This window comes from Thunnus maccoyii, chromosome 10 (genome assembly GCF_910596095.1).
Source record: "Thunnus maccoyii chromosome 10, fThuMac1.1, whole genome shotgun sequence".
NCBI lineage: Eukaryota > Metazoa > Chordata > Actinopteri > Scombriformes > Scombridae > Thunnus > Thunnus maccoyii.
In genome coordinates this window covers 14,171,588-14,188,447 of record NC_056542.1, presented here as the reverse complement: position 1 = coordinate 14,188,447, position 16,860 = coordinate 14,171,588, and the positions used below count along the sequence as shown (strand labels likewise).

At 39.0% G+C, this 16,860-nt stretch overlaps 2 protein-coding genes across 2 annotated transcripts; one reads left to right on the top strand and one right to left on the bottom strand.

The window, feature by feature from the left end:
- Positions 1–986: 986 nt before the first annotated feature.
- plekhg6 (pleckstrin homology domain containing, family G (with RhoGef domain) member 6) lies at positions 987–11,818 on the top strand. The gene is made up of 13 exons (XM_042423645.1): positions 987–1,163; positions 1,467–1,604; positions 1,732–1,827; positions 1,938–1,988; positions 2,247–2,396; positions 3,334–3,444; positions 4,759–4,908; positions 5,026–5,160; positions 5,601–5,720; positions 5,827–5,959; positions 6,053–6,168; positions 6,769–8,318; positions 11,203–11,818. Exons 1-13 carry the CDS (start codon positions 987–989, stop codon positions 11,381–11,383), a joined length of 3,108 nt encoding a protein of 1,035 aa, XP_042279579.1. The 3' UTR covers positions 11,384–11,818.
- Positions 11,819–11,924: 106 nt separating this feature from the next.
- LOC121905042 (lymphocyte activation gene 3 protein-like) lies at positions 11,925–15,384 on the bottom strand. The gene is made up of 8 exons (XM_042422982.1): positions 15,051–15,384; positions 14,789–14,909; positions 14,447–14,655; positions 13,778–14,041; positions 13,360–13,677; positions 13,008–13,265; positions 12,710–12,831; positions 11,925–12,291 (listed from the first exon to the last, which is right to left on the bottom strand). The coding sequence occupies exons 1-8, from the start codon at positions 15,097–15,099 to the stop codon at positions 12,196–12,198; spliced, it is 1,437 nt and encodes a 478-aa protein (XP_042278916.1). The 5' UTR covers positions 15,100–15,384; the 3' UTR covers positions 11,925–12,195.
- Between the last annotated feature and the right edge of the window lie 1,476 nt (positions 15,385–16,860).

The window sequence follows — 16,860 nt, the reverse complement described above, 5'->3', positions numbered from 1 at the left end:
CAGTGGTGGAAAGTAAAGTTATTACTTTGCTGCACTTTAATACAGTTTTGAGGTACTTTTACTTTTCTTCGGTATTCAGTTTTACACTGTTTTATACTTCTACCCCACTACATCTATCTGACACCTTTATGTACTATTTATTTTGCATGTTTTGCATATTATTGAGCTTCTAAAACACGATGCATAGTTCAGTGAAAAAAAACCTCCTTTTCATCAAGTCCTTTAAGTTTGGAGCTGAACTCTATTTTCTCATAAAATGTGAAGAAGCTGCCATTGTAGTAGGAATATTTCCTACTAAACCCAAATCCACTTGTTTACAGAATTTTCTAAAATTCTCAACTTTTTCATCACTTTTGTGCAGCATTGTTGCCTCATTCTTTCTTGTTTCAAGATACAGATTCTACGACATATTTTTAAAACGCTGATTTAAATTAAAAACAGGTTGAAATACTTTCACTGCACTACAAAATAAGCTTTTAGGACTCAATTATAGACACAAATATCATTTTAAGATTGATGTTTTTGCAGATTAAACATTTAAACACCATTAAACACCAATATAAAAATGCTGCTCACACAAGAAAGTGTGATAGTGATAATGTAATGTATTATTGTGATACACCATGAAAGATGGCATTCTGCATAACAAGTATGTCAACTTGTTAGTTTCAGTTCTTTTTGTAAATAACACCTCTGTACTTTCAATTATGTAAGAGTTTAAATGTCGGATTTTTACTTGTGATTGAAGTTAAAGATCTGAACGCTTTTTTCACACCTGGATGTTACTCATCTCACGGTGCCAACTGTTAAAAATTATTTGGAAGTTCAGATGAAATGTCAGAGGCACTGAATACTGCGTTTAACAAATAAGCATAGTGTAGATTCATGTATTGCTCAGTTCCTTATCCTTATCTCATGAATGTTTGTTGATATAATCTTTGAAATCTTGAAATGTGATTCTCTGTTATGCCCACGTGAAATGCACAATGTCAAATACACAAACATCTGATTGCATTTTCCAACTCCAGCGGCGGACCAAGCAGAAGGTTGTGACTGACTTTGCAACAGTGACTAAAGGAGCATCTGCAGGAGCCAAAAACAGAGCTGCACTGAGACAAGTCTTGTTCAGCCAAGGAGCATCTGACAAGAACCCGGCGTCTGAGGTATTACGTTGTCTCCAGCTCATCACAGTACATGGTGACACACTTAGACACAGATACAGACTTGCTCTAACCACCCACTTTATCTACTGAAACAACTGAAGCAGTACTTATTCTGGTCTGTTGGTACACTAGATGTTACATCTGACCACAAGTATTCACAACAACTATTAATCATCACTTCTAAGGAATTAAAGATTTGTCATGACAGCATTTGCATGTTCTGTCATCCTGACCTCTGTGTTTTGTGCTCTTATCCTTCTACCTTTTTGTTTTTGCCCTCGATGTCTTTTTCCAATGCATCAGGAGCGGGGTCAGCTGGATGTGCTGAAGCAGGATTTGGAGGCCTACGGTGTGCCAGTCAGTCTAAAGTGGAGGTGGAAGGAGGAAAGTCAGGGAACCACACTGGAGAAAAACTGGACAGATATAGTGCACTCTCATTCAGTACGGGCCTTTAAATGACTCTCCAGCTCTTATGGAAAATCAGTTTGCATGTTTTGAAAGCATCCCAGTAACTGTGTCCTTCTTCTTCTCTTTCCTTTGTCCTCCTCTGTCTTGGTTTCACTGCCAGACAATGTCTAAGATTCAGAGACACCAACAGGAGGCACTGTGGGAGTTTGTCCACACTGAACTCACCTACATCAATAAGCTAATTATCATTAAAGACGTACGATGTCACTCTGCCGTCATCATCTTTCATTAAAATACAAAACTTATTTTTATTTGAGGGGGGATTTTCCACATCATGTTTAACAAATCTCTGTCTGCTTCTCGTAGCTGGTCATTGCAGCTCTTCTCAACCTGCATCAGCGTGGATTTCTTCTGGAGGTCAGTCTAGACTGGAAATAAACAAACCTGCTGCACAACTGACATACACTGCAGGCCTGTTTTCCACTGTTCTGCATAACATTGACATATATTGGCTGACACAATACGAACATCCGCTCTAGCTGTTAGAGAATACAAGTGGAAAATGTAGCACAAAAGATTTCCACTGAGAAAATGGAAAATGTCACACCAAAGCAAAGGAGCTCATCTTTAACACATATCTTTTTTTGTTTTTGTTTTGACTTCCTCTTGTACCAGGTGACGCCCGAGCTACTTTTCTCCAACCTCCCCTCTATCCTCAGTGCACACCAGCTGTTCTGGCAGGAGGTGATTTATCCCATGTTACAAGAAGTCCGGACCACAGGCATGCCATTTGACCCCATGAGGTTAGAGGCTGGTTGCCTGCAGGTAAGAGCTCGCTGTCTGCAAAATGCACTTCAAACACATTCGTAGGTGTTTGTCTGTCTGTCAGTGGTGGGAAAAAAAAACAAGTACTTTAACTCAAGTATTATACAGTGCTGTGTATGCTGTTTTATACTTCTAATCCACAACATTTCAGTGGGACATATTGTGCTTTTTACTTCACTACATTCATCTGATAGTTATTGTTTCTTGCAGATTAATTTTTTTCCAGAAAATTTTATTTTCAGAAAATGTTTTGAGAACATGAAATGCTAAATTGCAGATGAGTTGCATAAATTTACTAATAAACTTTCCCTGCATGATGAATCCTGGCTTTTTAATGATTACCTTCATGGTATTTCTGCCTTATTTGACATTGATGAGACTCACAGAAGAGATAGCACAAAGAACTGGAATAATATTCAACAATGGTTATGAGGCAGATACCAATGATGTGCATTATTTATGTGCAGTAAAGGCTGTTCCCACAGACACAATAAACACTTTAAATGATTCAAGGATGAGGACAATTTGCTTTAATGCTAAATATAGTTGCTAAGTGGTCATAAATTAGTTAACTCAGTGTACTAGATAAAAGAAGATATCCATGTATAATGTAGTTTAAGATTATGCAATGGACCTTGTAATGGCCATACTGGTAACCCTGTTTTTTATAAATTATGTTGATATACACCAAAATATCCGATCTTGCAGAACCATATCTGCTAGCTGCTTACATGTTAATGCATCAGTAATAATAATCAGATAATGTGATATATGATGATATAATACTGTCTCATTAATTAGATCTTTTAATTTTGATCCATTTCACTGATAACACTTATGCACTTTTACATAAGTCAAATTTTTAATGCAGGTCTTTTACTTATAATAGATTATTTTCCACATTATCATATGTTCATCTATGTCTTTTTGTCCTCAGTTCCACAAGCGCTTCTCTTCATATCTGCATTACTGTTGGGAAGAGGAAAACAACCTTGAGTTCACACGCAGACAGATGGAGAGCAACCCACATTTCCTCGCTTACGTCCAGGTACAATGAGAAGCAGACATCCATATGCACAAGAAGCACACCCGCAAACACAAAGGCGTATGCATGTGAAGATGAAAGTTTGCACACATACTCTCAAATTACCACTCCCACACTTAGCCCATTATTACCACCGACTGCACCTGAATGGAATTCAATGTCATAACTAACTGTTTTGTTCTTAATAGTGGCTCTGTGTGGTTTGTGATGTTTTCATAACTTGTGGGCGAGGTGTCATAGCTGCTTCCTGACGGGCAACCACTTCTTCACACCAACGTCTTCTCCAAATGATTCAGCTTTAACAGCGTTTTAAAGGATTTCTAGTTCACTAAACTGACTGCAGGACATTTATGGGAATAGTGCACAGCACGACAAGCATGCCCTGCAGAACTTCTGAAACAGTTACACAATGCCTGGAAAACTAAATCAAACCACATCAAGTTTATTTATAAAGCACATTTAAAAAAACAACCAGGGTTGACAAAAGTGCTGTACAATAAAATAACAAAAATAACATGGTAACAGCAAAAAAGGAGAGGAGATAACATAACAATACTATCCCATAAGCATACACAAATAAATAAGTAAAGGAACAGTTGGAAAAAACAGAAGAATAGAAAGTGAAACATAAAACCTTAAGGGAACTCAAAGGTCTGAGAAAACATGTGAGTGTTAAGTTAACTTAAGACCTCCGTAAACTAAACACAGAAATGTTTTTGCTGCACAACATAAAGTGGTCCCCTGTCTATAGAGCCAAGTACAGATACTGTACTGTATATGCAACAGTTGCTTTTTCATTTATGTCATATGCATGCTTGTTAACCTGAGTGGGAAGTGATATTTTTTCAGATAAAGACAGATTTAGCAGGAAATGGTAGTGGGTGTTAAAGGGTCTACTTGCCTCATCGCACGCATCACACGAAACAAAAACATTCCACAGAGCCCCCCGTGATACTTCTTGTTTTTGTTTTGTGTGACGTAGTTTGATTTGTCTTTGTTTTGATCAGTCAGTCTTCTGTCACCTTTCTGATACTGTGGGGGGAAGTACAGATCTTTCTAGAAACCAACCATCTTGTAAATCAGGATAAGTCACAGTTGTCATTGGTAACTTTTCTATTAAAGGTTTCATTCTAGCTCATTTCTGGAAAGACATGTTAGTGTTGAGGTTTTATGCTTTTAAAAGCATAAATTAACAAAATTTAAAAAAAAAAAAAAAGATTATATCATTCATGGTTTCAAGACACTATTTAATAAAAATACTCTTCATTTAAAAAGTATTTAGTGAAGACAATATTCTTGTGTTTTTGTCCCATCCAGTGGGTAGAGACTCACCCTCAGTGTGAGCGGATGCGGCTCGGGGACATGCAGGCCAAACCCCATCAGAGGATCACAAAATACCCCCTGCTGCTTAAGGCTGTGCTCAAAACCACCCAGAACCCTCATGTACAGCACACACTCAGAGGCATGGTGAGACATTTTGAAGCATAATCGTCTTACTTGACTAATTTAGCACAAATAACATGTGCTTTACAGTGCAGTCTCCTAGTACTCATGCTAACTCTCTTTCCTCCTGGTCCTGTCCAGTTATCCAGCATAAACAGTTTTTTGGAGAGTATCAATGACTACTTAAGGCTAAAGGATGAGGAGCTCGCTCTCTCCATCTCTGCTCAGAGGGTGGAGAGATACGAGGTGGAGGGAATAAATGAAGAAATTGACAAGGTGAGAAAATGCCTTTTAGATTGTCCCTCACAAACTCAGATGAGATATTTTGTGTGAATGTATTGGAGTCAAAAAAATATATAAAATATAAGAATATTCTCTGCACTGTAGATCATTTAAATGTTATTAAGCCAAGCTTGAGGTCAAAAAGATCGTCAATGGAGGCAAAGCACACGTTGCACATGTAAAATAACCATGAACCTTAGCATTTATCACACTGCGTAGGTATACTGTTAGAAAAAGATCAGTAGTGAAACTGTGTCTGTCAACAATTCATTGTATTGTACGGCCTAAAATGTTGCAGAGGAGACAGGATGTGAGAGATCATTCAGGATGTAAGGCAATGTAATAAAACACTGTAAAACACGGGATTCTGCCTAAATATAATTATATTCTATCTTTTGCTCCTGGTGATTCTTCCTAACATATATCTTTGACAGCATGTCCGAGAGATCTGCCAGTTTGACCTAACATGCCCCATCGGAGGGGTTGGTCCTGGAGTTGTGCGTAAGCTGCTGCTAGAGGAGAACTTGAAGATTCGGGGTAGAAAAGACAGCAAGGTGAGCAGAGCTGGTGCGCTCAATTATTGTACATTTGTCTCCTTAGGTTGTCCCTCCACTACTTTTTTGACTTTGTCGTGTTTTTCTCACACATGATGTGATGCAGCTGGAGGTGGTGGCTCTACTTTTCTCAGATGTGCTTTTAATGACAAAAGTGCAGAAGAAAGGAGAGCGACTGAAGGTGGTTCGACCCCCTCTGGCCCTGGACAGAGTGTATTGCATAGCACTGAAAGACAGCAGTGAGTAGCTTTTTCTTGAAGACAAGATGCCAGACAGTTGGATTCTGTGCAGATATATTATGGATCCCTAAATCTTTCCTCCTCATCTTTCAGGTTCATTTGTTCTTGTGGAGGTAGGCGAGCTTCAGTGCGCTATGAATGTCTACATATTTGCAGCCAGCACCTCAGAGAGCTGCTCCACATGGGTCTCCACAATTCACCAAGCAAAGGTAAAAACTGACACTTCTGACGAAGTCTTCCAAATTGACAATAGTCTTGTGGTTAAATTTGCAGCTACACTGGTGGCATCGCTCCAAGGATGGCAATGTCAGTCTGTCCGTCAGTCTGTCCATCCACCACTTTTTCTAGACTGAAATATGCCCACTGACTTTAGTGATTTTGAGACTTTTCCACTAGCGCCACCAGCAGGTCAAAGTTTTTACTTATTCAGTGAAAGGTCAGGTGAAGAGGTCATTTTTCATTCAGAGTGAACACACCTATTAAACAGGATGACTTAATAACTTTGGTGATCCTTTAACTTTTCATCTAGCGCCACATCAGGTCAAAATTTCAATCTGTCCAATACAGCCTCAGCTGCGCATTGTGTTTAGAGCTAATAGCACATGTTAGCGTTCTTACACGCTAAGGTTTGAAATGGTAAACATATTGCCTTCTAGACACCGTCATTGAAAGCATGTTAACATGTTGACATTAGTGTTTAGCTCAAAGCACAGCGATGCCTCACAGAGCTGCAAGTTTGGCTGTTTACTCATAGTCTTTTTGTTGTCATTGCTGAACGTTGATTCATCTTGTCTCTGTTATGTTGTCAGGAAACACTGAGGAACCTGAGAGAGACGGAGAGCAACAGACAACTGGAGAACTGGAAAATCCAGCAGCTGGAGGACAGACCAGTTATAGAGGCCAAGACACTTGATATGGAGACAATAACATCGTTTCTAACCGGAGAGAACGAGACTTTTGTGGATGAATTTACTGACGAACTCATCATACCCAAGTCAATAAATGGGACGTTGGCATCTAAAGAAGCAGAGGAACAGTATCAATCTCAAGACAATGTGGGCACTCATACTGGATTAGCTTTTTGGCAATCACAGCCCAACGCCAATCACCATAAAGCACTACGTAAGAGCTTTGCTGGTGGGCAACAAACAGTCAAAGGGCATGACTCGATAGAAATGGGAGTGAGCGAAGAACAAGGTGGGATCCATACAGAGGAAGAAGAGAAAATGTTTCTGACGACAAAGGAGCAATGGGTGACCCCTAACCACAGAGCTCAGTCTGCACCTAATCTAGATGATCATTTCATTTCTAGTACTGCAGTGGATCCAGTACGACACAGCACCATTGGACCACATGCTTTCTTAACAGGTGAATATCCAGATATTGACTATCCAATAGACGAACCCAACACTTTACACCTTCCTGTCCCACCAACAACATCCAGGACAGGGCATGAGTTTTTAAGAGTACCAGGAGACAGAGGGATATCAACAAAGAGGGACTCAAACTCCCAGTACATTAACCAGTACACCATGAGAAATTCCAGCTACATCCAGTCTGGAGACATGGAGACATTTTCAGAGGCTTGGGGTTTCTCCAAAAATCTGAAGTCACCAAGGTTACGAAGGAGGAGACCAGTCAGCACCTATCAGGGCCTGTCTACTCAGATGTCAAGACAGTTGTTGCAGGACTCAGGACAGGCGTCAAACAACAACTTGTCCTCCAACTCTGACTCTGACTGCAACCTGAATATAAAGAGGAACCCTGTTTCCTCTGCCAAGAGCTCAGACTCACAGAGGGTGCTAAAGCTGGGGTCCCTGAGGCCGAATCAAGGGATGTTTTGGAACGTGCATGACAGGGACTCCCCAGACCCCCAAACCTTATCTGAACCTGAGCTGCTGGATCTTAACGTCCACAATGAAAGGCCCAAAATGAAAACACAGAGGAGTTCCTCCATCCCTAACATCATCATTCAAGAAGGGCATAAATTTTTTCTGCCCTCTAGTAGCCTCTACACGTTGCCCCAAGCTGAGGACACACATTTTCCCATCTCAGCACATAATCCAAACGGGCACCCCTCACCTCTGGAGGGTCTTTTGGAAAGAGCCAAGGACAGACTGAAGGACCGAGATGGCTTAAAAAGGGACCGAAATTTGAAAATGGCCAATTTCAGGTCACGATATCCTTCTCCTTCTCCTTCCTTCTCCACCACACCTTCACCGTCACCGTCACCCAGTGATGGAGACAGAGACACGGAGTGGGAAGAGGAGGTGGAGCTGATGAGACACAGAGCCCTCACGGTGAGCAAAGGATGGAAGGAGCAGCTGGTGGATGGAGATGACGATGACAAGAGGAACAGGTTAGAAAGACAAACTGTTCTTTATTTTCATGTCTTATCAAACAGTTTTAACATGTCTAAGAAATGTATGGATTTTAATTTGAGAGATGATAGATAGATAACTGGTGTGGTTGTCCTTGCATGGTAAAAAGTATACAACTCAGACACGTCACAACAGTTGACATATAAAAGACATTAGGGATGCACGATAATCAGGATCGGCCAATAAAAGCTTTAAAATGAAATATCGCCATTGGTCCGAAATGAACATTTCTGCTGATATGACAGTCTGATTTGTCGTCTTCTCCTCTGCCACCTGGCTGTGCTTCCCTCCGTGGACTGTTTCTCCCTGATGGTCCCGGTGTTTCCTCCGCAGGCTCCACTTGCTTCTCAGTCCCGGCATTAATGATTATGATAATGATTGATTGATTAAAGTAAAATTGATAAGGTTTTTAGGAGTCAGCTGCCGTCATTATAAGCAACCACGATGCATTCATTCAGCTGAAAGCTGCCGGTTAACACGGTCACTGGTTAAACTGAAACACCTGTGACATTGTTAGAGCCCTGGACTTAATCTTGAGTAAAACCAAGAGGAAGACGCTTTAAAGGTAGGAAAATAACGGCGTTTGGCAACCAATGTATTAGATGCATTACCGCCACCCTGTGCTTCGGCGTGTGGACCAGAGATTAAATCCAAACCAATAATCCTAAATAAACTCAAAGAAAACTCTACTGCTCGACCCACTCGGCAGATTCATTAAAATTTTAATGCTGAGCTCCTGAACTCCAGTCTTCCTAAGTTCTTCCCTCATATATTGTCTTTCTTGATCATACTTAGTACAATCTATGATTGCATGTATAATAGTCTCCTCAGCCAGGTGGAAAAAAATGTGTGCATATATCAGTATCGTCATTGGCAATCTGCAAAAATGAGATGGAAAATATATCTGATATTGGCAAAAAAAATCCAGTATCGCGCATCCCTAAAAGACATAATACATTAACATAATAGTACATAATACATTTATAATACCAACACAAACAGACAAAATACATTTCAAAGGAGGCAATAGCATAGCTCAAGAGCCTGTTTAACCAGGCAGTTAAAAAGTGAAACAATAAATACAGTTGATCAATAATAAAAGGCCAATCATTAATCAAGTGGTGCACATAAGAATTAGATTACTAAAACAGGCGATATACAGTACTGTGCAAAAGATTTACTAAAAGTAAAGTGAATACGCTTTGAAATAATAATGCCATGAATAGTTTTTATTTATCAATTAACTTCATACAAAGTTCAGTAAACAGAAAAAACAAAATGAAATCAATATTTGGTGTGGCAACGCTTCGTCTTTAAAATAGCACCAGTTCTCCTTGGTGCATCTGCACACAGTTTTTCAAGGTACTTGGCAGGTAAGTTGTTCCTGCATCTTGGAGAACTTGCCACAGTTCTTCGGTTGTTTTAGGCGGCTCAGTATCTCCTGTCTCTTCATATAATCCCACACTGACTCAATGATGTTAAGATAAGGGCTCGGCGGAGGCCACACCACCTGTTGCAGGACTCCTCGTTCTTCTTTTCGCTGAAGATAGTTCTTTATGACTCTGGCTATGTGTTTGGGCTCTTTGTCATGCTGCAGAAAAAATTTGAGACCGATCAGACACCTCCTTGATGGTCTTGCATTATGAATAATGCTAAAACTTTTGCACAGTACCATGTATGAAGATATTTTTTTAAATTATGTCCAAAATACATCCAATATCAGAGAAAACGTGCAAATATCACAGTTGACATGTGACTGAAGAGTCACTTGTTCCAATTCGACCGTGCCTTCAGCAGTTGATCTCAATCTTTGTACGACTGAACAGACACATGCGTGAGCTTTGAAAGCCACAGTTTTGCATGTAGATGAAGCCCCAGTTTTAGAAACATGCTAGACGGAGACTTAACCATTTGTATATGTATTTAAGGGTGGAGCCAAAATTTCTACCGTTACTGATGTAATACATGTACTTGCCGGTTACGTGACATGCACAATATACAAGATTGACAATGCAGACAAAGTATATTTGATGATTTTCTTTTCCATCATAATAAGCATATCCTTATTAACAATGTACTTTTTCTAAATAGTGCTTACATTTGCGGTTTTGCTTAATCAGGACATATATTTCTAAGCTGTCAAGTCTCTACTATTGAAATGAGTTGAGTAGGCTGGTAATGGACAGGTTGTTCTGTCAGAATGGAAACTTGAAATTACCCGATGTTTTTCATGCTTCTCACCACAAAGAATGTGTTAAGTCACAATTTGCATTTTGAATGTATTTCATATCTCAAAAAAACATTTGCAAAAAGCTCTTTATATATATATATATATATATATATATATATATATATATATATATATATATATATATATATATATATTTGAAAACAAACTTAAAAGAGAGAGTTATGCTGTCTGTTTCAGCCTCCAGTTCAATCTCATTCTCAATTTCAAACTTTTATTAAATAGCTAATTTCATTTCTTTCTTATTGTTAGTGTACTATAGAGTATATTTATTGAGTATGAACTGAAACTCTTCGTTTTTTAAAATTTTTTCATGATATCCAATGGTTTTGCATTTTTGAACACCATGCAAAACTGTATTAATTACTATTACTATTGTGCCAGTACTACTTAGAGGTATTTTATACATCTTTTTTTGGCAAGATGTAAAGGCTTCATAAACAGTTTTTAGTCCATCTATTTATAATAACAAAATCTGAAATGCATTATCCATCTTGAGGCAGATATTGAAGGAAGAGACACTATACTGGACACACAATATTCATTAGTGGGGGAACTAACGGCACAGTAAGTGTTAAAGAATAATCAGTTATGACTTCTCTCTCTTTCTTTAGTGTTGTCTTTACAAATGGTGTAAATGTGGACTGGTCAGGCTGGTGCTTTGATGATGATGAAGTCATGGATCATTTACACCCTGGAAGCGAAGGACTTCTGGAGGGCATCAGCCGATCTTTGGCCTTTTGGGATATCCATGGATTTTCAGAGCAAGAAGACGGGGAGTGTAGTCAGGTGTAGCTCTGAAGGTTCTTGTAGTCACTGACTGGATCCAAAACTACACTGTCAGTCAACAATCTGAGATCACAGACAGTCAGACAGCATTAATGTTGTTTAATTTGGAGGACTTGTTGGAAAATTCAGACTATGAATGTGAACTGCAGAGGGACAAATTAGGCTTTTTGATGGAAAGCTAAAGCTTACAAAAGCAGAGAAGAACCTTTGCCAACAGAATAAACAGACGTCTTTGTACAGATATTTTGGGAAGAAGTAGACAGCTGGCTTGTTAAACCACAAATATCTTTAATCTGAATTTATAGCCACTGATCTGTAATTATGGATGAGTGTGTAAAATGATGTGTACATATTATAATACATATTATTAGTGTTTTGTGTTAATATAATGACTTTTTTAAATGAAATACTGTATATTTTATTTATATGCTAATCATTTTTTGTAATTTAGTAACAACTCTCCCTCTCGCTGCATAGAGGGTTTCAGATTGTATATAATGTAATCAATAAAACCAAATTTATTTCTGTTAAATGTACTGCATTTTTTTATTTTTAAAACACTTTATTCTCAGTATATACACAAGCAAATACATTCTCACATTGAACAAAACAGTTACAACAGAAATAACAGGATATATATATATACAACATTTTAAATTCTTGAAACAACAACAGGACTGCTACAACGTCTGCTCTGAATATACTGTATTTATAAAAACCTGTGCAAAACAACTCCCAACTTTTTGCAGGCTTGAAGAAAACACATCTCACTTGGGACAGTGAATACTTTCTTGCAATGCCTTTTCTTTAACATGTCTTTACTCTTTCACGTGGCTCCTCTCTCTCTCCTCACGCTCATTGGAGATGGTGTGAACAATCGTCTCCAGCGCAGGGTACTGAAAGATCCTTTTCCTCTGTGGATAAAAAAACCGAAAAGTTATTAAAATGAGCGACACAGTAAATGATGAATTAATTTACACATATATGTCGCTCAATTTTCATTTTTGTATTAATTTCTTTATTCTTATTTTTAATACCGATCTTCCATGTAACATGAGAAATCAGTTAATTAGATTTGGTCATTTCTTTCAGATGAAACTCATGCAAAGCGTTCTTTAGAATCAAGTGACTTATCTTGAAACAAAGACAATAATCTCCCTCATTTCAAGATTTTACATCTTGCATGGAAAAAACAATATTAGTAAGAAATTTAGAAACTGAAATAATCCCATAAAACAGTTTTTTCTTTTTCCTCTTTTCCCCCCAAAAAATCTGAGTCTTAGTTTTTGAACAATGGTAATATTTGCGGTGCTGTGAACTACAGATTCTTACCCTTTGGTGGTTTTTGTACATCTGAGCCAGAATCAGCAGCAGAACAACGAGCAGGATGCTGAGACCGACCACTGCTGTGGTGTTGTGTGAGAGACCTGTTGATTTTTTTCCACTCAAACCACCTGTGGCAAAAAACCAGACGACCACAAAAAGACCACAAAAAAAGTCAGACGAAGGCTTATTTTGCATGTACATGTATCCCTGATTGTTTTTGCTGCTGATATGATGGTATATTTTGACAGCATTAATTTGTGACATTATCACACAGCATTAATAGAAAAAATAGGAGAGAACTTACTCATCAGTTGAACGTTGTATGTTACGTTTCCCAAAATGCCTTCTTTCCCATAGAAACGACATGCCCATTCGCCCCAGTTCTCATCTGACACCTTGCCGATGCTAAGAGTCTTTCCATTCTGGATGGACTCAACTGACTGGGTGCCATTGAGGTCATAGGTCACATGAACCCACTCATACTCGGTGACTTCGCTTTCGTCGGTCAGTTGGCAGGTCAGCGTCATTGAGGCTTTTTTCTTTGATGGGGTTGTGCTGTCAACTGATAGAAAACAAGAAAATGTAATTAAATGTTTATGGCAAAAAATAAAAATTTGATTTTCACACAAACATAAACTGAAACATCATGAGCTTACTTTTGGCAACAACGAGCTGCATATATCGAGTCAGTCTTTGTTCTCCGATGGTCCCAGAGCATCTGTATTTGCCCTCATCCCCAAACCCAACCTCTTCCACACTGGCAGACCTGTCCCAGGGCACCTGAGAGGACAGGAAGGATTGGGAGAAGGAGGGAGGAAGGTGGTCGGGGGCAGGATTAAAAAGATAGCTGGCTTTCAGTTTCTCCCAGAGTGGTTCTGAGGCATTTAAACCACGGCTGAACACACAGGGGAGTGTGACTGCAGACCCCATGGCAGCATACACCTTTTTGTTGTCTTTGGGTGGTTGGATGATTCCTGTGAGAGAAAGAGGAGAGTTTAAGATACATATTTAAACCAAAAGCTCCACATCTTACAACAATTCAACCTTCTAAATTTCCTTTTCTGAATATCTCACCTTTAACAGACAGAGATGCTGAAGCTCGCCCCTCTTTGCCCTTAGAGTACACAACACAAGTCCAGTTTCCTGTCAGTTTCATAGTTGCCTTTTCCTTCACAACATTTTTAGGGATGACTACTCTTTGTGAGGTGATGCGAGTCTGAGACACAAATGGGCTGTTGTTCAATTTCCACTGCACGCTGTCTTCCGAAGGCCCAGGAGTCACATTACAGGTGATTGTAACATCATTCCCTGTAGTGGGAACCGCTGGGGAGACCGATACTGTGGAGGATGAAGGCGAGGATGAGATTACTGACATTCAATAGACCCACAGTTCATAGATTGTTTGTACAACATTTTTTAAAATTCTTTATCAATTGTTAAAATCTGCTTTTATTTGAAACCAAAATATTCTCAATCAGGACATTTATTTGAAGAAATTTCTACCCGGTCAAACATTAAATCTCAATATACACTGAATAGTACAAGTCTAACACCAGCACATCATCCAAATTTGATCAAATTACTATGAGTCTTTACATGCTTGATCAACACTCAATCAATATCCTATTACGTTGAATCGTGTCCACTGATTTAGCAAATTAAGTTGCTACAGTGCAGTGAACAAACCCACTATAGACATTAAAACTTCTGGGATTGTAAGGCTGTGTATAAGTTGTTTCTTACCTTTGATGACTCTAAGCATGACCACATTTTCAAAAAGGTGGTCTCTGTGTTGCACTTGGCAGGTGTAAACGCCTCCATCCGCCTCTCTCACATTGTTGATTTGCAGGCTGTAATCGCCTCTTTCGAACTGGGAGTGGGGGCATCGTACGCGGTGGGACCAAATGGCGCCCCAGTAGTGCAGGCCACTCTTTTGCCTCCTCCAAACAGTGCTGTGAATGGAAGGAAGGTGTTTATTTTGAAGTTAAGGAATGGGATAGATGGGGAAACATGGGAGACAGAGAGATAGAGCAGAGAGGGAAAAGGACATGGACAAGTGAAGAGGAGAATAAAAAAGTGTCTTACCCTTTGTTGGCTTGACTCCAGACGATGGCAGGGGGAAAGGGGGATGAAGAGTCGCTTTTACAGGGTAGAATAGCCTGAGAGCCTGCTTCAACAAGCACCTCGGTTACCTCACATTGAGCTCCTAAAGAAGAAACACACACAAAAAAATCATTTCAGAAAGAAAGTATGTAACCATAGCTTGTAAAATATCTAGGCATCAACAGTAATATACATTTTAATGCCAAGAGATTAAAAAAAAAATAAAGATTTTGTGTTAATTTACCTGTCATAAGAAAGGTAATCAGCCCAAAGATGAAATACGTCAGAAGCATTTTTGTTGGTTTTGGCTACTGTTTCAATTTATCTAGAAAGGGCTCTTTTTCCACCCTGTAAAATCTTTCTTTCTCTTTGCTTGATGTGTTCTCTGATGTGTTTTTGTGAGATGGGGCTGATGAGGTATATATGGGCCCGTGGGTGTTCACAGAGGCGGAGGGTGGAGTGTTTGGTAGTTCCTCTGCTGATCATGTGACTTCAGCTACAAGACAGGCTTTGATGCGGTTTGTCTTTGTCAGCCTGGAAACTGTAAGACAGAGATGTAAACAAGGGGACCCACTTCCTCCCCCGGATTCTCTCTTATACATTCTGTTTCCCTCTTCACATCAAATATGTTAAAATATGTAACATTATACAATTTGCAAGCCAAAATATACATGGCTGGATAAAATATCTTGTATGGGACCATGAATGTTGGTGTCTACTGAAATACATTATTGGGGCTTGAAGTGAAGCCTCTGTTCAGAAATGATTTTGTGCCAAAATAGCAGTAAACTATATTAAAATTATTCTCACACACTTCAGTGAATATTACTTGTTTACAAATCAGTTCAGTGTCATTTACGGAAGCCCTAGTTGTTGCTTTGAAACTGAGATGGCAAAACTGTAACGCCAAACCACCCGTCATTCCTTCGTCACTGCCAGTCAGTTGCATTCACAACTGCTGGTTAACTCAGTTCTCACTATCATCACCAGTATGAGAAAGAGGACATTTAGTAATTCAGTTATTTTGTTCTCATGGATATTCATGAAAGTGAATCATCATCTCCATTCTCGCTTTCTTTATGTTCCTTTTCGTCAGTTCTTATAGCGCCGCTTCCACAGTAGAAATGGGTCTACGCTGTCAGTCAAACACTTGTTTATTATTGTTTTAGCATTTAGAGATTAGAAGTTGAGTGTAACGCGATTATAATTTACATTCATATAAGCAGAAGTTAATAGAGACATGTCTTTTCATTTTTACTGAACTTTATCTAATTAGACAGCTGAAGCAAGCTGAGCTCTGTCTATGTGTTTTCAATATAAATTGACATAACTCAGCTTACTGTTATAACTAGTTGTTTACTTTTGATGTCTGATTTTAGTTCTGTAAAAAGTTAAATTCTCAATACTCATTCATGCAATTTCAGTAAAGCACCTTGCTGGGCCGATGCAAGAAGTGGAATATACAGTATCTACTAGACTTACACAAGGTCAAAGACTCAAGGGTTCAATTCATTCATCTATATGAGGGCATAGGGGACCAACAGGGCGAGAGAGGGCACCCAATTCTCTACTTCAGTATGTAAGACTTAAGGGAGCCCTAAATTGCACTTTTTCCTTTTTTTTTTTTTTTTTGATCACTAGAAGGTCACCCATACAGAGCCTCCAGCTCACAGCATTACAACAGCATCATAGCACACTGTATTACATCATCTTCATTTAAAGGGCACATCATATTTTCTCATTTTTGGGGGTTCTTACAAAGGGGGTTTTTCACAAATTCTTCCACTGAAAGGGCACCATGATGGCACTTCATTCAAGATTGTCACATATAGAGGCCTTTTATGGGCTTTTTATTCTGATTTACCCATAACTAGACAGTCATTACAGAACTTTGGTGTTTTTTCTCCTTTGTGCGGACAGCTTAGAGGGCATTTTATCATACTGTGGGGACACTTTAGAGGGCATTTTGAGCCAGAATACTGTATGCATGAGTATGTTTTTAATTTCCATTTAGTTTCTGGTTATCTACCTCTTTTGTGACGTGTGACATGTTA

What these genes read in the sequence shown, in the direction of transcription:
- plekhg6 (XM_042423645.1), top strand. Translation starts at nt 987, where the DNA reads ATGTCAAATACACAAACATCTGATTGCATTTTCCAACTCCAGCGGCGG. An exon ending in TAGAGGCTGGTTGCCTGCAG is followed by an intron (nt 2,397 to 3,333) that starts GTAAGAGCTCGC and finishes TTTTGTCCTCAG; the next exon opens with TTCCACAAGCGCTTCTCTTC. An exon ending in GACGATGACAAGAGGAACAG is followed by an intron (nt 8,319 to 11,202) that starts GTTAGAAAGACA and finishes CTCTTTCTTTAG; the next exon opens with TGTTGTCTTTACAAATGGTG.
- LOC121905042 (XM_042422982.1), bottom strand. Translation starts at nt 15,099, where the DNA reads ATGCTTCTGACGTATTTCATCTTTGGGCTGATTACCTTTCTTATGACA. An exon ending in GATTACCTTTCTTATGACAG is followed by an intron (nt 14,910 to 15,050) that starts GTAAATTAACAC and finishes TTTCTTCTTTAG; the next exon opens with GAGCTCAATGTGAGGTAACC. An exon ending in TGTACAAAAACCACCAAAGG is followed by an intron (nt 12,292 to 12,709) that starts GTAAGAATCTGT and finishes TTTTATCCACAG; the next exon opens with AGGAAAAGGATCTTTCAGTA.